The sequence below is a fragment of the Thalassophryne amazonica genome, chromosome 13 (genome assembly GCF_902500255.1).
Source record: "Thalassophryne amazonica chromosome 13, fThaAma1.1, whole genome shotgun sequence".
NCBI classification, from domain to species: domain Eukaryota; kingdom Metazoa; phylum Chordata; class Actinopteri; order Batrachoidiformes; family Batrachoididae; genus Thalassophryne; species Thalassophryne amazonica.
The window spans coordinates 84,196,378-84,218,799 of record NC_047115.1 but is presented as its reverse complement, the minus strand read 5'-3'; the positions used below and the strand labels follow the sequence as shown (position 1 = coordinate 84,218,799).

Genomic DNA, 22,422 nt, shown 5'->3' with positions numbered 1-22,422 from the left:
CCATTAAGAACACAACCACCTTAGTCAACTTCTTTGGGTCACCCAGTAGAACCTGAAAGCCAGGCGTGTTACAGCATAAAAGGATACAGTCCTGCATATCCGAGGGTTGCTGGATCCAGGTGTTCTGGATATGGGTTTAGAGGAACAACCTTTCTCCTGAGAGGATCAAAGACCAGCTGATAGAGGAAGGTGTTGTTTGCCTTAACAAATCCTGCTATATACTCTTCAGGCACCACAAGATCCATCTTCAGGTACTGACCCATCTTTCTTATCACCTGACAGTGCAAAGATAGTTCTCACAAAAGGCTCAGTTATGTACAAGTGCACACACTAAGGGTCAACCTATTATCAGCAGGGACGATTATTGGCACCAATATTCAGCATTTTTGTGGATATCTGCACCGGCCATTTATGCCGGCCGATACGTCAATATGACCGTTTATTTTTGCAGCGCTGCATGTTGTGACTTACTGGCCACAAAGTTCCGCCTTCATACCTTCATTTTTTAAAAAGAAACCTCCAGCCAGCGACTTTGTTCTGTGAGACCAAGTGCTGTGTAACGGGCACAGCTGGAAGTAGCCTCTCTGTCTGTCTGAGTGAAATAAAAAACTCCATCAAATAATCCAGAGCTTCTCTTATGTAGCTGCTGTTATATTCAAAAATTAATGGTTTATTTTGCAGTTTAAAGACACTGTGTTTCCAAAAAGCTCCAGGTTTGTTCAAAAGAGGAAGAACAGCAAAGACGTGAGCAAGGGTGGGGGGGAGGAGGAGGTGGGCTACACTCATTTCCACATGAAAAGGTAATAGTTTTTAATGGAACTGTTTACAAACTGAACAAGCTGTTTATACAAATGATCACGCTCAATAAATGCAGCAACTTAACGATCTTAAATGATCATCTTCAGAGCACAGTCTTACTTAGTGAAACAGGAAAGTGTGAAAAACTGTGATTCAGAAAATTTTTCATCCGGGTTTTATCCTTAAAAGAGCAGGTTTGACAATGAAATCAGTCCAGGTTCAGCTCTTGTTCAAATAAGACAAATATTAAAGGGGTTATTATTGTAACAAAAAAAAAAGAAAGAAAAGTAACGCAATCCTACTCAAAAATGTTTAAAAAAAGCTGTCAAGATGAAAGAAAAACTCTGCCTGATAGAGCTTTGCCTCAATGGATTAAAGATACTGTGTGTCACTTTTGAAGAAGGGACAAAATGCTATGTCCATCAAATATTAATGTGTCTTCAACATTTTAAATGTCATTTATGAGCTATGCATTACATAAAATGACATGACATAACAGAAATATGACAAATCATATTTATGTTAAATTGCCTCCGGTTGTGTCTTTTGCAGTAGATTTCAAAACATTACAATTCTTGAATTACTTAGATTTATTCTGCCCACTGATGTGTGTGAAGGGTCCATCATATCGAGCCAATGGCCCCTGACTTCAGGTAGTGATTGGATGTTAGCCCATACCGCTCTTTTAAAATATGAATCACTGCTTTCTGGTTTGTTGCAAAGTCTGTCCTAGAGTTCTCAGCAGGATTTTTTTTCTCAGCATAATGGGATGGAAAAATCACCTTAAAAAGCCAGGGGTTTCAGGGATTTTTGTAAATAAAAACAAAATATAATCATTTGAAAATCCTCTTCAACCTATATTCAATTGAATACACCACAAAGACAAGATATTTAATGTTCAAACTGATAAACTTTCTTGTTTTTGTGCAAATATTTGCTCATTTTGAAAAAATCTGGGACAGTGGTATGTTTACCACTGTGTTACATCACCTTTCCTTCTAACACCACTCAATACGTGTATGGGAACTGTGGACACTCATGATTGGGTATAAAAGGAGCATCCCCAAAAGTCTCAGCCATTTACAAGCAAAGATGGGGCAAGGATCACCACTTTGTAAAGAACTGCATGAAAAAAAAAAATAGTACAACAGTTTAAGAACAATGTTTCTCAGCGTTCAGTTGCAAGGACTTTAGGGATTCCATCATCTACAGTCCATAATATAATCAGAAGATTCAGAGAATCTGGAGAAATTTCTACACGTAAGCGGTAAGGCTGAAAACCAACATTGAATGCCTGTGACCTTTGATCCCTCAGACGGCACTGCATTAAAAACCGACATCACTGTGTAAAGGATCTTACCGCGTGGGCTTAGGAACACTTCAGAAAACCATTGTTAGTTAACACAGTTGGTCACTACATCTACAAGTGCTGGTTAAAACTCTACCATGCAAAGCGAAAGCCATACATCAACAACATCCAGAAACGCCGCCGCCTTCTCTGGGCCTGAGCTCATTTGAAATGGACAGAGGCAAAGTGGAAACGTGTGCTGTGGTGTGATGAGTCCACATTTCAAAATGTTTTTGGAAATCATGGACGTCGTGTCTTCTAGACAAAAGAGGAAAAAGACCATCCAGATTGTTACCAGCGCAAAGTTCAAAAGCCAGCACCTGTGATAGTATGGGGATGCTTATTTCAGCAAGGCAATACCAAGCCACATCCTGCACGTTACAACAGCGCGGCTTCGTAGTAAAAGAGTGCAGGTACTAGACTGGCCTGCCTGCAGTCCAGACCTGTCGCCCATTGAAAATGTGTGGCGCATTATGAAGCACAAAATACGACAACGGAGACCCCGGACCTGACGGACCAAACAAAGTCATACATCAAGCAAGAATGGGAAAGAATTCCACCTACAAAGCTTCAACAATTAGTGTCCTCAGTTCCCAAATGCTTATTGAGTGTTGTTAGAAGGAAAGGTGATGTAACACAGTGGTAAACATACCACTGTCCCAGCATTTTTGAAACGTGTTGCAGGCAACTGTTTCAAAATGCGCAAATACTTGCACAAAAACAATAAAGTTTATCAGTTTGAACATTAAATATTTTGTTTTTGTGGTGTATTCAATTGAATATAGGTTGAAGATTGCAGATCATTGTATTGTGTTTTTATTTACATTTTACACAACATCCCAACTTCATTGGAATTGGGGTTGTACAACTGTTTTCAGAAGGCCCTAGTTGCAGTCATTTCTCAGTTTATATCTTTATTACATATAGTATTTTATGATGGGACAATCACATTATAACACTAGCACATTATAGTCTTAATGTCTTTAAATGACATCTTGCCATGTTAAAGACTGGCCAGCAGATGTCACCATATTTAACTGTATTGAATGCTTCAAAACACAATGTTTGCAATAAAATTGCTTTAAATGACATCATTGCCAGGTGATTTCACTGATTAATATCACTTTGAGCAGATGGAATCAGTTAATCAGTGAAATCACCTGGTGTAGTCAGTGGCTGCAAAGAAAGCCTGCGCCCTCTTGGCCCTTTCTGGAACAAGTTGCCCACCCCTGATTTACAGGTATTATACCAAAGGGGCTGATTACTGATGCAACCCATCATCTTGGATTTTATATTTTTAATTAATTTATATCAAGTTGTAGAGATTTATTTTTAGTGTGAGTCTAAGGAAGATAATTTTAGAAATTTTTATATTGAGAAGCCTGATTTACTCAGGTATTTGAAATGCCATAAACAAATTAAAATGCATGAAATACCAAGGGGCTGAATACTTTTGCAAGCCGCTGTATAAAACTAACTAAATGGTTATTCAAAAAATCTATTCAACACCCAAATGAGTAGGCCATGGTGCTTTTATGCTAGACATTTTGTGACAGAGGAAGCTCTGGTTCAACATGATAGTTTCCCCAAGTCTATATTTTGCAGTGTAGCCAAGTTTTTACCTTGAGAATATCGGGGTCTTTTGCCAACCGCAGAAGCTTACAGGCCTTGCCCAGGCCAATGCCATGCAATGAGGGCAGATAGTCACAGCCAGAAATGATGCACATGTAGCGAAACTTCTCCTCAGTGAAAACATTCCCCAGAGAGCGACAGCGACCTAAATGACTCTGGTCTATCTCCAGGCCATTGCCATGCTTGTCCATTTTGAGGATAACCTGTTGTGAAAGACAAATGTGAGCTGCTAACAATGTAATATTTTGGATATACATACTAGATTCATTCATTCATTTTCTGCCACTCATCAGTACTCTGCACTGCACCACAGTACACACACACACGTATATATATATATATATATATATATATATACATACATACATACACGAGACCAGGATGTCTATCAAATGAGTGCAGATCTTGAATTCCCAGCACCATATTTGCTTATACTCTGGTGCAAGGTATGCCGAAAAATCCCACGTTCATAAATAATAAGAATAACTGAACAGGTCTAAGAGCCGCCAGCAGCTTTCATATTTGGGCGATACTGTATGTTTGCGTGTTTATATAGTAGCCATATAATAAAACAAATTATTAACCTCGCGCTCATTTAATAATCCTTTAATCATATGGTCAATAATGTATTAGGAGGCATATTCAGTGACTTATAAATGCTCACGTGCCCACACTCTGTCTTGTCTTAAAAAAAAAAAATGGCTGTAAAAGTGATGATTTGCACATTACATTGGGGAAAGGGGCATTATTTATGCAACCCAGTATTTCATCTTTGATATTTTTATGTAGCTTATATCATTTTGTACAAATTAGTTTTCAGTTTAGTTTAAAGGGGGGGAATTCAGCAATTTTAATACAGAGGAGTCTGAATTATTATCCCAAGTGAGTATGGTCCACATCAGGTGGGACGACTACCTTACCAACATCAGCATCCTGGCTGAAGGAAGCCAAGCTTCAGAACATAGAGTGCATGATCTTCAAGACCTAGCTTTGGTGGATGGGTCATGTGGTTTGGATGGATGACAACCAACTTCCCAAACAGATCTTCTAATCACAGCTGAGTGAAGGAAAACAGTCCAGAGGATGGCAGAAGAAATGCTACAAGGAGCAAATCAAGCACAAGCTCAAGAGCTGCTCCATCGACTGGAAGACCTGGGAAGAACAAGCAAGGGACGGAACCAGCTGGCAAGCAATGATCCACATGGGAATGGAAGTCTTTGAAAAAAATTCGCCAATTCGAGAAAAGTTGATACTGTATTTCCGTAATTAAAAGACTGGACATTTATTTTTTCAAGCCATGATCAGACTCTGTCCTAAACGAGGCAGGCTGTAATTCAAGGCCGGAGATTATTAACAACATTCTGCTTGCTGCCTGCAATGTAATATGGTGGTAAGTTTAACAAATATCCCTGGGTGTGACAAAACAAAGACAACCGCTTTAGAGCAGAGTGTTGTGTGTGGCTGCGAAGCCACGCAACTGCTAAATGAAGGACACCACATTTGCAACATTTCCGGTTTTACTTCTTCCTATCCCATCATATTTTAAGTTTTGCAGAGTGCACACGGATTACATTTCGATCATGGATCAAATATATTTGGCAGAAGAGTCCGCAAATATGACCAACTTCACAACATGGAGTCGAAAAAGACAAATATCCTACGATTTATGGAGGGAAACTGTATGTACCGGTAACCCGTTGGTTTGGAGGTTAATAATTGTATAAAATGGAGCTCGTTGAGGGACAAATTAAGAAGCCACTGTTCCTGTGGTAAATTGCATAAAGATGCGACTGAGAACTTTAAAGGGGTCACATGCACGTCGATGTTATTGCATGGCCAGAGTTGGAGAAGCATAAATCAGGCTTTAGGATTTTAAGGTACCACTCCACAGCGGACTTAGGAAAAAAAAGAGTGACTCGACTACCGTATTTTCTGCACCATTAGGCGCACCGGATTATAAAGCACGCCCTCAATTAGCGGGTACTTAACTCTTACAAAAGGCGCACCGGATTACAAGGCGCAGCCACAATTAGCGGGTACTTAACCCTTACAAAAGGCACACGCTAAAACATATAGTCTCCAAAAAAAAAAAAAAAAAAAAAAGGTCACGGAAGCAAAACGGTGAGTTTATTTGAACTTTTTAACAACTTTGAACTACCGGTATTTAACAATATGGTACTCACATTATTTTTTATTATGGTTCTGTCACAAATCCATCGAAGTCTTCATCTTCTGTGTCTGAATTGAACAGCTGGTCTTCTAGCTGTGGCCACCTCGCTTTGTTTCTGCGGAAACTCCGTTTGGACTTTTTAACTTGGCGCAGTTCATTTTCTTGTTTCCTCTCGCAGCTGCTCTATTCCCATGAACAACCGCGTAACTGATAGCCTGCAGCTTGAATTGTGCCTCGTAAGCATGTCTCTTCGCTGGCGCCATTTTCGGGGGTCCTTAGACAAACAAATGTTTTGCAGGATACCTGTCGTATACGGTAACTACCGGAGGAGTGGCAGAGGTAAGTGTATGTACCACGGACTCATGGACGCTTCTCTGATTGGTTTATCGCTGGCAGCGTACATGCTCTACGCTACCAGCGTACGTACTTTACGTATTACGTAATGTTCTCGGATTGGTTTATCGCTGCCAGGGTACGTACTCTACGCTGCTAGCGTACGTACTTTACGTATTACGTCCTTGTGTCAGCGGGAAATGGTCCGATATTCCGACGGTCAAAGACAACGTCAGTCGTTTGTACAGATTTTGGAATTCAGTGTGCACATAAGGCGCACCGGATTATAGGGCGCATGGCCGATTTTTGTGAAAATTTAAGGCTTTTAGGTGCACCTTATGGTGCGGAAAATACGGTAAATGTAATCTTTTTAATGCACATAATGTCCGGCGCTTATTTAAGGCAGGCATTTATTTTTTCCAGATGAAGTTTTGACCCGGCCATTAAATAAGGCAGGTCCCAAATCAAGGTCAGGCATTTAATCAAGGAAATACATAAGCCTAATTGGTGCTGGGGATTCTCTGTAGATCGTTCGGTGCCTCCTGACTGCAACTAATCTGTTATATACATAACAGATTTTGTCCATATTATACATATAATGTATTTTGTCCATTTTATACATATAGCAGATTTCGATTATAACAGGAAAAAATTCATTGGTCAACCTGAGTCCATTATATGCGAGTTTTACTGTATTATATAGATAAACGATACATTTTACTGTGGACCAATCTTCCAAATAAGCAGTAGTCACATATCCCTAGTGTGTACATCCACCTATTACACTCAACTAAACATGCTCCCTGTTCAAACAGAATATCATAATTGGAAATGAATAAATGAACATCATTGACAGACAGGCAGATTAATCTACAAGGAATGCAATCGGAGGTTTCTGAGGCCACAGCAATATGACCGTGTGACATTTTCCATACACCTCTGGTTTAAACTCATCTTAAACCTCAAAACACAGCTGAACTAACAACAACCTCCAAAGTGCTTGTAGCATTTTGTCATGTCGAGCATGACGACAACACTGCCTTCTCCCCAGAAGCAAATTATCTTGTTTGAATGACAGCTTTTAGTAATATGAAATCTTTTCTAAATCCAACAATCAGGTTTGACTTCACAACTTTACAGAGAAGAGTGACTAAACACACTCATATCAACGCAACTCAACAAGACATAAACAACAGCATTACCTTTTTACATCCAAATGCCAGCAGGTCAGAATCCTCCGTGATGACCACCTGGGCCAAACCAGATTTAGTAAGGTACGCGAGCTGTGCATCAGCCTCATGTGGAGCCACAATACAGTCCACTCCTCTCGCTCTGGCAGCCTGGTTAAAGAATACACACACACACCAAAAAAAAAAAAAAGAAAAAAAATTTTAAAAAATGAATTCGAAGACTTAACCCCCACAAAGTCCAAAATAAGGTGATGAAACCACAAAGCATAAAAATAGTGACAGAAACCAGCGGACCAGGAAACATATCTCTGAGCTTCAGAAAGGAAATTTAAACACATTTTCATTGTTGCAAAAATGATGATGATGTTGCCTTTTGGCTGCTCCCTTTTGTTCAGGGTCGTCACAGCAGAACCAGCACAAATGCATATTAGGATCACTGAGTGTGTAGTAAACCTGTTGTTACCTGCTAACAAAGTAAGATGTTGAAATACTTTTCTGTATGACCGCATTGTAGTGACAGAAATGCTGACCTTTATAAGGTTATGAGCCATGGCTGGGGTTATGTTAACGCAGCGGGTAAAACATTCTCTTGCTTCTGAGAGCTTGCCTTCACGGAGCAGCTGACGTCCTTTCTGAAGGTTGGCTTCTCGACGTCTGCAAAATACATAAAATTAAAAGAAAATCACTAAAAAATGTTTTTATCGTTTATGATTTCTCCTGAGTCCTTGTGAATTCTAAGTTAGATGTTGAAAGCAGACAAAATTTCCATAAATAAAGATGAGAAAAACAAATTTTGTCTGAAAATCTTTTTTCAATTTTTTCAATTCTATTTATTTATAGCACTAAATCACAACAAAGCTGCCTCAAGATACTTCACATGGGTACAGTCTAACCTTACCAACCCCCCTGAGCAAGCCCACAGTTGGCAATGGTAAGGAAAAACTCTCTCTGGTATTTTTGAGGAAGAAACCTCAAACAGAGCAGACTCAGGGGGCTGACTTTTTTTTAATAACCTTAGGGACACAAAGTAATCCTACGTCGTGAGAACACAGACCACGCACCCGTATGCAGGCTCCTTTCCTTGTGCTGCAGAACAGAATGTTATAAGCGGTCTTTTGTCCCCTCTGCTATAAGACTTTATAACAGCTTGATCTGAGCATTTGCATTTTATTTGTTAGTGATTTTTAAGTTAACTATGTATGTATTTTTATGTGTTTTTATGTGTTGATGTGTTGCTGCCGGACAGCCAAATTTCTCCTTCAGGGAATCAATAAAGTATTTATCTATCAATCTATCTATCTATCTACATATGGAGAATATCTCTGTTTCCTTTCTGCCATCTTTTTTACTTAGGACACTCTTGGGCTTCTTAAAAGTCCTCCTCCCTCCTCTTACCAGTTTGAAACCTTAGGAGCTCTCTTGAGGCCGAAGGTACTTTGCAAACAACTTTCATCTTACCAAGGGAAAACTCTAAGAAATGTCTAAGAAGTCTAGGAATTCTAAGATTTTTCTTAGAATAATGTTACTAGGAGCTATTTTTAGCCTTAGGATGCTTCGTGGATACTGATCCAGGACTTGTTTCGGCACACTACAATTTCTTTGTCTAACTGGGTGATATATCATGTGATCCTGAGAAGACATGCTGAATGACACCTTTGTTATAAGTTTTGTGTCAATCACAAAAACATAGAGCAAATATCTTGTTAAACTGTAAAAGAAATCTTGTTCTAACAAGAAACTAAATAGTTTTTTGACATGGCAGCAATCCACTCTAGTAACCTCAAATATGTGAACGTGTGAAAATGTGAAATACTCACTCTCTGCGAGACTTTTCCACTTCTTGTTTGGAAGGCAGGTTACGTCCATCAAACACTAATATTGGTTTGATGCTAAATGTGAGCAGCATGTCCACAAATTTCATACAGTACCAGACATACCTGGAAATACACATATTTAAAAAGCAGCATTATTCTCAGACACATGCATTACAGTGATTACAGAATTATCACCCAAAGACTCAAATTCTCCTTATGTTTTTTTTTTTCTCCTCTACTGAAATGATGGGAATTCTTACTGATCTGTTGGTTCTCCTTTAGCGAGCTTCTCGGCACATGAAAATGCTCCTTTATGCAGCCAGCAGTAAGTGTCCACAGCCACCATCTGACCTTTATACTTTTTCACATTGATGGGCTCTGATGCATCTCTAATGAACTGCAGGAGTCCAGGAATCCCCATCTCAGGCTGCTGTCTGGAGCCACAATGATGCTGAGCTTAAACTAACGGAACAAAAGCTTCCATTTCAGTTTAAAAACAGAAACTGGCCTGCACATTACTTTCACATTGAATATTTCACACAGAATGTCTTAAAGGAGAACTGCAATTTCAGCTGCAGTATTGTTGGCCAGAAGGCACATGTGAGACTCAAGCCTAGACTTGATCTGTTTTCTGATAATAAAATTCTTCTCTGTTCTGCTTCTCCATGAAGGTGCTGCATAGCGTTTGTTTCCAACTTCACAAAATGTCAATATTTCTAAGTTGAACCATCATGAACTACAACTGGCCAAAGACCCTCATAAACTGTAGTTCATGAGGGTCATGAGTTGGCTGGAAAACTGCTCAGTCCACTACTGCAACACCCGCAGTTACACCGTTACTACAGCGAAGCACTCTCACAAGACATCGCTGCGACCTCGACACCTGACAAAACATAAGCAAAAAAAAAAAAGTCGCCAGTTTGTCTCATCAGTTGGAAACATGCCCATATGATAAGCCACTCTGTGTAAAGACCTCAGCAAGTCTGGGAGCATGCGATGTGCTTTACTGCATCCACAACACCACAGAACCACCTTAGGTCCTGCATGGCAACCACCCAGGTCGGCATGGGTGCCCCATAATTTCTGATAAATACAGGGGGAACTATGTATTTTTATCATTATGACATGAGTAGAACATGTAGCTCAGTGGATAAGGAGCTGGCCTGCCATTCTGTAAAACTGAGTTTGAATCCTGCTCATGCTACCTGTCTGTGTCCAGTTGGACAAGACACTGCATTATCTCAGTCCACCCAACTGGAAATGGCTTTGGCTTCTTCTTGACAAAGGACAATATTATGGACAATGGCGGCTGCTGCTGCAGGCCGCAGCTGAAGTGAAGGAATACCTGCTGTCATATGATCTTGACCAAATCATGTTGCATGTCTGATAACACCTCAGAGGTTTGTCATCATTTATGTAGTTTAGCAAAAATATTTAAATTACAGCCATTTTAATATTCAGCCCCATTTTCAGAAACTTTTAGTCATTGTACAAGCTAATATGAAGATGGAAAGGATTATTAATATCACCACATTTTTCACTTCTTATTGTTATTTCAGTATTTTTCCATATTACTTTTGTTCCCCCAACTGTCTGGGGTATTGTCCTGTGGCTTTATAGAAAAAAAATGTTTTGATAATATATTCAACACATGCATCAGAGCACGGGGCATTCTCGACACTGAGCGAGTGAATGAAAGCATTTGGGCTGCACTTCTGTTACATACACTCAAAAAAATGACACACTGGATGAACTCAATTCAATTATGTGTAGGATTTCCATCTAATAAATATATGTAGCCAAAACTAAAAAAAAATATATAAATGCAAGACAATTTAATTTTGTTAAGACTGCATATATTTATTAGATGGAAATCCAGTCCAATGAGTTTTTGGAGCATATGATAGAGGTCTGAAATAGGTTTTATCAGGCATAAACTGTGTTTACAGCAGGACAAGACTTTGAAGACTTTGGAGAAATTTAACATTAAGCCTCAAAAAACAGATGAAAATGTTGATTAAAAACTGGTTTTGCACTCTGTGACTCCTTTAATAATTATCTTAGTTGAGCAGGAGTTTCATGAATCAAAATATTTTTACTTTAAATGATTAGGAAATGGCCTGTCAAAAATTCTGCCATGCTGCTTTAGAGAGTACAAAAGTTACAGAAGCCAACTTCACATTCTATCAACTAGCTGCATGTATCATTTAGTCAATCTAGAGAGGACTGTGGTTCAGATTAGTGGTCACGAATAGAAATTCAGAATGCTTCATGTCTGCAGTCAGGCTCTGCTGCTTCCACAGACAGAAAGGAGCAGGCAGCTGCTAACAGCTCGGCTGAAAAACAGCTTTAAGAAAAACTAAACTAACGGCAGCATCTACTGACTGTTACAGGAACGGAGTAACAAAATTACACAACAAAGAGCAAGAAAACGGCGATTTTCAACTGACCTTTATCTACGACTTTAAACACATAGAGCAGCTGAAGACAACTGATTCAGTTTTAGCGGTAAAAGCTGAGGTTCAGTAAGAGCTGCTGCTATTGGCCAGTTCTTCTTCTTCGTCGTCGTCGTCGTCGTCTTCTTCTTCTTCTTTCGCAGTCAATGGCGAACGGCACCAACTTAAGGTACATCTACCGCCACCTACCGGGCTGGTGAGTGATTTGGCCATAGGCATTTGTTGAGATGCGATGAAGTAATCCAGTGTCCTTTAGATATTTAAATATTTCTTTTAGCACGATGTGTGATGGGTTTTGCAGAAGATTTACAAGGGACATGTTCTTATTCTCTTTGCACAGTATCGTGGACAGTCTCAGTCTCCTCCGTTGTTCAATATGAACAGTTTCCCAGTTGGTTATTCGCCAGCTTGCCGGAGAGGGTGGCGCTAAAGAAGGATACTAAGAAGAAGAAGGATAAGATACCAAGAAGGATTTTAAATTCGGATTTTAAGTTTTAAATTAGCAGATGGAAAATATGTATCTTTATGGACCAGAGCGCGCTCTCTCTCTCTCTCTCTCTCTCTCTCTCTCTCTCTCTCTCTCTCTCTCTCTCTCTCTCTCTCTGTCAATTTTGACATGGGAAACATACATCAAAGCAAGTGTTACATGGAGCAAAAAAAAAAAAAAAAAAATTAAGAAGATGTACATACAATTACATTCTACAGTAAATAAATGTGTTAACAGGAAATATGGGATTTAAATAATCGTAAAAATTGTGCTTTTGGTGTAAAAATACACTATCCTATAAAATCAGTTATATTGTATACATAGATAAAGTGATATACATAGCAGTTTAATCTCCTGTTTTGGGTTTACAGTGCTTTATGTCTGTTGCTCCTTCTTTTCATGTTGCAGCAGCTCACAAACCTTGCTGCTGTGTTTGCACATTGTTGCACTTCACCCAACAGATACAGTAGTTTGTTGATGTTGGTCATGCTCTCAAAGTCTGTTTGGGTGTTTGTGATCTGTGGGAAGTACGTGTCTCTGATGTCTTGGTACAGCTGGCAGGTGGTTCTGAAGTGCAGCTTGGTCTTCACCTCGTGTTATGAGCAGTGGGTGCACAGTCTGTCTTCTCTGGGGAGCCCGGTCTGTCTGTGGTGGCCTTCCTCCACGGTGAGGCTGTGCTCACTGAGTCTGTACATGGTCAAGGATTTCCTGAGCTTTGGGTTGGTCACAGTGCTCAGGTATTCTGCCATGGAGTACTGTCTGTTTAGGGCCAAATGGCATTCCCGTTTACTCTGGTTTTTGGTTGATTTTTTCCAATGTGTCACATAGTTTTCTTTGTGTTTTTCTTATAATTTAATGTAGTCAAATAGGGTTTGTGTTTGGTGGCTCTGCTTCTGTTTGTGTAGAGAGCTGGCTGAGGGGTGTCTCTCTACAGTCTCTCTGTGGATCAGGGCTTTGTTATGGCATGTACTGGGGCTGCTATTCGCTCTTTCTCTCTCTCGCTCTCTCTTTAGGATGCTGACATCAGCCAGAGTCTGAACACTGCTGACACCTTTTGGTCATATACATGTATGACAGAAAATGTTTTGAAGTCCATATGTGGAACTGAACTAAAACAGGAACTGAAAATCCATTTGAAACAACTTAAAAGTGGCATTATGCAAGCTTGCTTAAAAATAAAATGTGAATTACCATCATCTTCCAATTACTTAATGATTGTGTTCTGATTATCCTCTGGTAATGATCAACAAGAATAAAACAAATGTATTCTAAAAAAGAGCCCCCCAGCCTCAGGTGGTGAATAAATAAAACAACAGCAATCAGAGATTTCTGACGTCCATCAATCTGGATCCGGATCACCTCCAAAATTCAGTGGAGTCTTCCATGCCCTAATAACTATCTGTGGTGAAAATTTGTTGAGAATCCGTGAAGTAATTTTGACGTAATCCAGAATCTGGAACACCTACAAAATTCAGTGGAGTCTTCCATGCCCCAATGTCTATCTGTGCACTGTATTAAAAAAAAAAAAAATCTGTTGTTTTTATGGAAAGATTCTGCCAGCTGTGGTTGCCAGGGGAATTCTGTAAAAAGTTCAGTGAATATGCAAATGGTTTGACATAAAATATGTAAATTTTACAGTTTAAACCTGTAATTTAACCCCCCACCCCCACCCCCAAACCCATTTTAAAGGTCTTTTCCTGTTAAATTAGCAGGGCCAGACTGTTGTTCAAACATTTTTCTTTTTTTTTTTCTTTCATTTTTTCATATTTACACATAAAGTAGGCAAAGGGACAGACAGGCGAGGATTACTTCAAATCTACTTCACAGATTCTCACCAATTTTGTACCACAAATAGCTATTAGGCCATGGAAAAATACATTAAATTTTGGAGGTGATCTGGATCCGGATTGGCGGACACATCTCCTTACAATATCCCCTTATATCTACCTGTGGGGAAAGTTTTGACATAATCCTGCTAACAGACAGACAGACAACCAAATAAATAGATGAATAAATAAATGCAGACTATGTTATTACATCCGCCAAGGACATAATAAAATCATTGACGTTTTATAATGAAGGAGAGAGCATATCTCACCCATATTGGCCTCTCTTCATTGGCTTCCTGTTAATTCTAGAATAGAATTTAAAATTCTTCTTCTTACTTATAAGGTTTTGAATAATCAGGTCCCATCTTATCTTAGGGACCTCGTAGTACCATATCACCCCAATAGAGCGCTTCGCTCTCAGACTGCAGGCTTACTTGTAGTTCCTAGGGTTTGTAAGAGTAGAATGGGAGGCAGAGCCTTCAGCTTTCAGGCTCCTCTCCTGTGGAACCAGCTCCCAATTCAGATCAGGGAGACAGACACCCTCTCTACTTTTAAGATTAGGCTTAAAACTTTCCTTTTTGCTAAAGCTTATAGTTAGGGCTGGATCAGGTGACCCTGAACCATCCCTTAGTTATGCTGCTATAGACTTAGACTGCTGGGGGGTTCCCATGATGCACTGAGTGTTTCTTTCTCTTTTTGCTCTGTATGCACCACTCTGCATTTAATCATTACTGACTGATCTCTGCTCCCCTCCACAGCATGTCTTTTTCCTGGTTCTCTCCCTCAGCCCCAACCAGTCCCAGCAGAAGACTGCCCCTCCCTGAGCCTGGTTCTGCTGGAGGATTCTTCCTGTTAAAAGGGAGTTTTTCCTTTCCACTGTTGCCAAGTGCTTGCTCACAGGGGGTCGTTTTGACCATTGGGGTTTTTACGTAATTATTGTATGGCCTTGCCTTACAATATAAAGCGCCTTGGGGCAACTGTTTGTTGTGATTTGGCGATATATAAATAAAATTGATTGAACTGATTGATTGATATGGCTGGCTCCTGTAATGGGGGCAGGCGATGTGCAAAATGTGGAGGTGACCACGACATTGTCTCCTGTTCAGTGTCAGCTCCTAGGTGTTGCAATTGTGGAGGCAGTCATGTGGCATCTTCAAGAGAGTGTACTCAGTTTGTAAAAGCCAAACAAGTGCAAGAAATAAAGCAACAGCAACAACTATCTTACGCTGAGGCTCTTAAAAAAGTGGAAAAAGATTCTCCTGTCCCATGCAATATGAAACATTCCCTGAAGGTGCCGATAGAGGGCAGTAGTTCACCATCTAACAGTTCTAGTCAAGAGATGATTTTTGTTAACAAAGAGGCTTTTCTCGCTTTTATTGTTGATGTTCTTTATGGTACCCGTGGCAAGCAATCAAGGTCTGACATAATAAAGTTTGTATCGGAAGCTGCAGCAAGATTCTTGGGGATTAAGGATTATGCTCCCCAGGATCTACATGCCTTTATGAGGACAAGACAGGAACCTTTGAGTCAACAACTCTTAGGGGAGGAGGATGAGGAAGAAGGGTTTGACATAGGCGAATGTGATTTTGAAGGCAATATAGATGATGTTTACTTTTATTTTTATGGTCTGTATCCTGCAGTGGAATGCTAGAAGTCTGATTGCAAATGGTCAAGAGTTTAAAAAGTTCATTAAAGATCTTAGTGCTAAACCAGACCTCTTGTATGTGCAGGAAACATGGCTGAAACCGTGTCTTGACTTCTCTATTCCGGGATATGAGTGTCTACGCAAGGACAGGGTTGATTGGCAGGGAGGTGGATGTGCTACATTTATTAAAACGGGGTTACAACACAAATGGTGTGAATGTGAAGTGTCGCTTGAATGTGTGATTGTTGAGGTGTGGACTACTGAGGGTAAAATTCATGTAGTTAATTGTTATAAAACATGTAAACCCCTTGTACTTGCCGAGCTTGAGGAGGTGTTAAGTAAAATGGGTGCTCCTGCCCTTTGGGTTGGTGATTTCAATGCTTGTGACCCTCTGTGGGGAAGTCAGGACAGGGATTTTAACGGTACAGTAATAGAGGAATTTTTAGATCATGGAAACCTGGTAGTGTTGAATGACAACAGCCCTACACGTATTGATGTAAATACAGGTAAGACTTCTTGCTAAGATTTAACCTTTGCTACTCCAGCTTTAGCTAGGATAGCAGAGTGGAAGGTGTTAGACGAAGATACACTTGGTAGTGATCACTTTCCGGTTTTAAGTACATTTGATAAGTCTTTAGTAGTGAACCCGTTTGACAGAGTGGCTCGGTTTGATTTTTCTCGAGCTGACTGGGGAAAGTTTAGAGAAGATACAGTTAAAGGGTTGGATTTTGTTAATAGTAACGGGTCAATAGAGGAAATGTGTGAGTCTTTAACAACAATGATTGTGAGGGTTGCATCTGAGGCTATTCCTTGTAGAAGAAGTCCTCGTAATCGAGTTATTGTGCCTTGGTGGAACAAAGCTTGTGAGGAGGTGGTTAAAAATAGGAAGCAGGCATTTAAGAATTTAAGGAAGAATCCTACTCTGGAAAATGTTGTTGAGTTTAAGAGGTGTAGGGCTCTGGCTCGGAAGACAATAAAAGTGGAAAAAAAGAAATGCTGGAGGGCATTTTGTAATACAATAAACTCTAATACCCCAGTGAAGCAGGTTTGGGCTAGAATCCATAAGATGTCAGGTAAGGTAAACAATTCTTCAATTCCAGTTTTAAAAGATGGCTGTAGAGAAGCTATTTGTAGTAAGGATAAGGCTGGAATGTGTGTTAAAGCATTCCAAGAAGTTCATAATTCAGAATTATTAAGTGAAGAAAGCTTGAGATTGAGAGAAGAGTTTTTGTGTGTAGAAGGTGTTATGTGGGCCGCTGAAGAGGAGGTACTGCTGGCCCACCACCACCAGAGGGCGCCCTGCTTGGAGTGCGGGCTCCAAGCACGAGAGGGCGCCAGACCCAGAAGAAGTGACAGCTGTCATTCATCCTGTGCACCAGCTGTCACTCGTTCATCATCATCATCATCACCATAAAGGCCGGACTGCAACTCCACCTCCTCACCGAGAAATCGACTACTGAAGAGGTAATTTCTCTGCTGACTCATACGTTGTGTAATAATCTGAACTTCTGTTGCAGCCGTTTTCCTGGTGTTTTCCTTATCTGTGGGATTGGCGTTTGGTGTGACAGCGACGGCTTCGCCTCACACCCCAAACCAGATAAGTGGTTAATCAGGAGCTGCACGAGTGTGTGATTGGAGGTGGAGGTGCTCCCTCCTAACTGTGTGCAGACTGTGGATTACTGACTCACACTCATTCATCTTGTCTCTGCCTTCTGCCAGCAGTACCAGGGTCGACAGCCGAAGACAGAGGCCACCTGGGGACTCGGGACTTGGCGGCTCCGGTGTTCTTCAGACCGTTGGTGGTGGAAGCCGTGTGGGACGCGGCTTCTCTCTCGTCGGGGGTCTTCTATCTTCGAGCCTGCCCACACGTCACCTGGTGTCAATTGACTTTGCAATTTTGTGTACTTTAGTTGTGTATTATCACAACATTAAATTGTTACTTTTTGGCTTATTCATTGTCCATTCATTTGCGCCCCCTGTTGTGGGTCCGTGCTACGACACCTTCCCAACAGGATTTCTCGGCCATCATCATGGATTCCGAGGGGCGTCAACCCGAGCTTGAACGGCCAATGGAAGAGCCAGGAGCGCAGGCGTCAGCGGGAGGCGTGTTGAGTGAGTTGCAGCAGATCTTAACCGCCTTCACGGCTCGGTTAGATTTAGTGACCGAGCAGAATGTACTCCTTAACCGGAGGGTGGAGGCTCTCACCGCCAGGGTGGAAGCGCGCGATCAGGGCGCTGCTGCAGCCACTCCTCTTGCTGGTCCTGGGCCTGTAACAGACGTTACACTGGTCGTTTAACGACCCCCCCCCACCGTCCCCTGAAGCATACATAAGCCCTCCGGAACCATACGGGGGCTGTGTTGAGACGTGCGCAGACTTCCTCATGCAGTGTTCGCTCATCTTTTCACAGCGCCCTGTCATGTACGCGTCAGACGCCAGCCGGGTGGCTTATGTTATTAATCTGCTTCGAGGACAGGCACGCGCCTGGGCTACGGCGCTTTGGGAGCAGAATTCACGGCTCCTAACGTCTTATACTGGGTTTGTACGGGAGTTCAAACAAGTGTTTGACCATCCCAACAGAGGCGAGACCGCTTCGAGCGTGCTGCTGTCAATGAGACAGGGGCGTCGCAGTGCACCCAAGTATGCAGTCGACTTCCGCATCGCGGCAGCGAGGTCCGGCTGGAATAACGTTGCGCTCCGCGCCGCCTTCGTAAATGGACTGTCTCCGGTCCTGAAGGAGCACCTGCTGGCTAAGGAGGAACTGTGGGATTTTGACGGGCTTGTCGATTTGGTTATACGCTTAGACAACCGTTTGAATGAGCATTGTCGGGAGCAGGCCGGGGGGCGTGACCGGGCACGAGCCGTCCCTCCCCCTTCCGGTTCCGAAAGGGTGACGTCGTCCCCACGCTTCACTGCCAGAGAGCTCCGTGTGGCTACAGCTCCCCCTGCTGAGGAGGCTATGGACACGAGCAGGGCCAAAGTAAAAACAAACGTCAGACAAAGGAGGTTGGCCCACGGGGAGTGTTTTGTCTGCGGCTCTTGTGAGCATATGCAGAAGGACTGCCCCAAAACGGTCAAACTACAACGCCCGTCCTTAGAAACTGGGCTAAGGGTGGGTCATAACACGCACGCGGGGAAATCCCGCAAATCTGCATGAATCCCAGTAATACCAGCACTGGTAGACACGGGGTCGGAAGGGAATCTGCTGGATAGCAGATGGGCAAAGGAAGTAGGGCTCCCCCTGGTGGCTCTGCCGGCACCATTGCAGGTGCGAGCACTAGATGGCACCCTGCTTCCATTAATCACACATCAGACACAGCCAGTGACCTTGGTTGTGTCTGGAAATCACAGGGAGGAGATCGTGTTCCATGTAACACCTTCTACCTCTCGAGTGATTTTGGGATTTCCATGGATGGTGAAGCACAATCCCCGGATAGATTGGCCGTCCAGGGTTGTGACGCAGTGGAGCGAAACCTGCCACCGGGAGTGTTTAGGATCCTCGGTTCCTCCCGGCACGACGGCTAATGAGGAGGTTAAAGTCCCCCCCAATCTATCGGCGGTGCCAAAGGAGTACAACGATCTTGCTGACGTTTTCAGCAAAGATCTGGCACTCACTCTTCCCCCGCACCGACCGTACGATTGTGCCATCGATTTGGTCCCGGGCGCTGAGTACCCGTCCAGTAGGTTGTACAACCTCTCACGTCCGGAACGCGAATCAATGGAGACCTACATCCGGGACTCTTTAGCTGCCGGGCTGATCCGGAACTCCACCTCCCTGATGGGTGCTGGTTTCTTTTTTGTGGGCAAAAAGGACGGCGGACTCCGTCCATGCATTGATTACAGAGGGCTGAACGAGATCACGGTTCGCAACCGATACCCGTTACCTCTGTTGGATTCAGTGTTCACGCCCCTGCATGGAGCCCAAATTTTCACTAAATTGGATCTTAGAAACGCGTACCACCTGGTTCGGATCCGGAAGGGAGACGAATGGAAGACGGCATTTAACACCCCGTTAGGTCACTTTGAGTACCTGGTCATGCCGTTCGGCCTCACTAACGCCCCCGCGACGTTCCAAGCTTTGGTAAATGACGTCTTGCAGGACTTCCTGCATCGGTTCGTCTTCGTATATCTGGACGATATACTCATCTTTTCCCCGGACCCTGAGACCCATGTCCAGCATGTACATCAGGTCCTACAGCGGTTGTTGGAGAACCGGCTGTTTGTGAAGGGCGAGAAGTGCAAGTTCCACCGCACTTCTTTGTCCTTCCTGGGGTTCATCATCTCCTCCAACTCCGTCGCCCCTGATCCGGCCAAGGTTGCAGCGGTGAGAGATTGGCCCCAACCAACAAGCCGCAGGAAATTGCAGCAGTTCCTCGGCTTTGCAAATTTCTACAGGAGGTTCATTAAAGGCTACGGTCAGGTAGTTAGCCCCCTGACTGCCCTGACCTCCACCAAGGTCCCCTTCACCTGGTCGGATCGGTGCGAAGCCGCGTTCCAGGAGTTGAAACGCCGGTTCTCGACTGCACCAGTTCTGGTGCAGCCTGATCCTGATCGCCAGTACATAGTGGAAGTGGACGCCTCTGACTCAGGGATAGGAGCTGTGCTGTCCCAGAGCGTGGAGGCTGATAAGGTTCTCCATCCTTGTGCCTATTTTTCCCGCAGGTTGACCCCAGCTGAACGGAACTATGACGTCGGCAATCGGGAGCTCCTCGCGGTGAAGGAGGCTCTTGAAGAGTGGAGACATCTGCTGGAGGGGGCGTTGTTGCCTTTCACGGTTTTCACGGACCATCGGAACCTGGAGTACATCCGGACCGCCAAGCGGCTGAACCCCAGGCAAGCCCGCTGGTCTCTGTTCTTCGGGCGCTTTGACTTCCAGATCACGTACCGCCCCGGGACCAAGAACCAAAAATCGGATGCATTGTCCCGGGTGCACGAAGAAGAAGCCAAAGCGGGGCTGTCGAACCCCACCGAGACCATCATCCCCGAGTCCACTGTCATGGCCTCCCTCACCTGGGACGTGGAGAAGACCGTCTGGGAGGCCCTGGCATGGAGCCCGGACCCGGCGACCGGCCCCAAGAACAGAATGTACGTCCCACCAGAGGCAAGAGCTGCCGTATTGGACTTCTGTCAGGGGTCCAAGCTCTCCTGTCATCCCGGAGTGCGTAGGACCGTGGCAGTAGTCCAGCAGCGCTTCTGGTGGGCGTCCCTGGAAACCGACGTCCGGGACTACGTCCAGGCCTGTACCATCTGCGCCAGGGGTAAGGCAGACCATCGGAGGACCTCGGGATTCCTCCAGCCCCTGCCGGTGCCTCATCGCCCCTGGTCTCACATCGGCCTGGACTTCATCACGGGCCTCCCGCCGTCCCAGGGCAACACCATTATTCTCACGATAGTGGACCGGTTCTCCAAGGCGGCCCACTTCGTGGCCCTCCCGAAGCTCCCGACGGCCCAGGAGATGGCAGACCTCCTGGTCCACCACGTCATGCGGCTGCATGGGATACCATCGGACATTGTATCAGATCGTGGTCCCCAGTTCTCTTCGCAGGTGTGGAAGAGTTTCTGTAAGGAGCTGGGGGCCACCGTGAGTCTCTCGTCCGGGTACCACCCCTAGACAAATGGCCAGGCAGAGCGGGCTAACCAGGAGTTGGAACAGGCCCTTCGCTGCGTCACCTCCGCGCACCCGGCGGCCTGGAGTCACCATCTGGCCTGGATCAAGTATGCCCATAACAGCCAAGTCTCGTCTGCTACCGGCCTCTCCCCTTTTGAGGCATGTTTGGGGTACCAGCCCCCATTGTTCCCGCTGGTGGAGGGAGAGGTCGGTGTGCCCTCGGTCCAGGCCCACCTCAGGAGGTGCCGCCGGGTGTGGCGGACCGCCCGCTCTGCCCTGTTAAAGGCCTGGACGAGGGCCAAGACCCATGCGGACCGCCGGCGTTCCCCGGCCCCCACATACCAGCCCGGGCAGGAGGTGTGGCTCTCGACCAAGGACATCCCTCTCCGTGTTGACTCCCCAAAACTAAAGGACAGGTTCATCGGACCATTTCGTATCCTCAAGATCATCAACCCGGCCGCAGTGAAGCTCCAACTCCCGGCTTCACTGCGGATTCACCCTGTGTTTCATGTGTCCCGTCTTAAACCACACCACACCTCGCCCCTCTGTGCTCCGGGACCTACGCCGCCTCCTGCCCGGCTCATTGACGGGGAGCCTGCCTGGACAGTCCACAGGCTCCTGGACGTCCGTCGTAAGGGCCGGGGGTTCCAATATCTGGTGGACTGGGAGGGGTATGGACCTGAAGAACGCTCCTGGGTGAAGAGGAGCTTCATCCTGGACCCGGCTCTCCTGGCCGATTTTTACAAGAGACATCCGGACAAGCCTGGTCGGACGCTAGGAGGCGCCCGTTGAGGGGGGGTCCTGTTATGTGGGCCGCTGAAGAGGAGGTACTGCTGGCCCACCACCACCAGAGGGCGCCCTGCTTGGAGCCCGCACTCCTAGTAAGGATAAGGCTGGAATGTGTGTTAAAGCATTCCAAGAAGTTCATAATTCAGAATTATTAAGTGAAGAAAGCTTGAGATTGACAGAAGAGTTTTTGTGTGTAGAAGGTGTTATGTGGGCCGCTGAAGAGGAGGTACTGCTGGCCCACCACCACCAGAGGGCGCCCTGCTTGGAGTGCGGGCTCCAAGCACGAGAGGGCGCCAGACCCAGAAGAAGTGACAGCTGTCATTC

At 44.1% G+C, this 22,422-nt stretch overlaps 1 protein-coding gene across 1 annotated transcript in view; it reads right to left on the bottom strand.

Annotated features, from left to right (window-relative positions):
• The window catches only part of exo1 (exonuclease 1), a 30,782-nt gene extending 21,060 nt beyond the window's left edge, over positions 1–9,722 (bottom strand). The window contains exons 1-6 of the mRNA XM_034185640.1: positions 9,546–9,722; positions 9,289–9,408; positions 8,002–8,125; positions 7,484–7,621; positions 3,769–3,981; positions 88–275 (exon numbers count right to left, since the gene is read on the bottom strand). Of these exons, the coding sequence (XP_034041531.1) occupies positions 88–275; positions 3,769–3,981; positions 7,484–7,621; positions 8,002–8,125; positions 9,289–9,408; positions 9,546–9,706 (944 nt within the window). The 5' untranslated portion in view covers positions 9,707–9,722. The remainder of the gene's footprint in view (positions 1–87; positions 276–3,768; positions 3,982–7,483; positions 7,622–8,001; positions 8,126–9,288; positions 9,409–9,545) is intronic.
• Between the last annotated feature and the right edge of the window lie 12,700 nt (positions 9,723–22,422).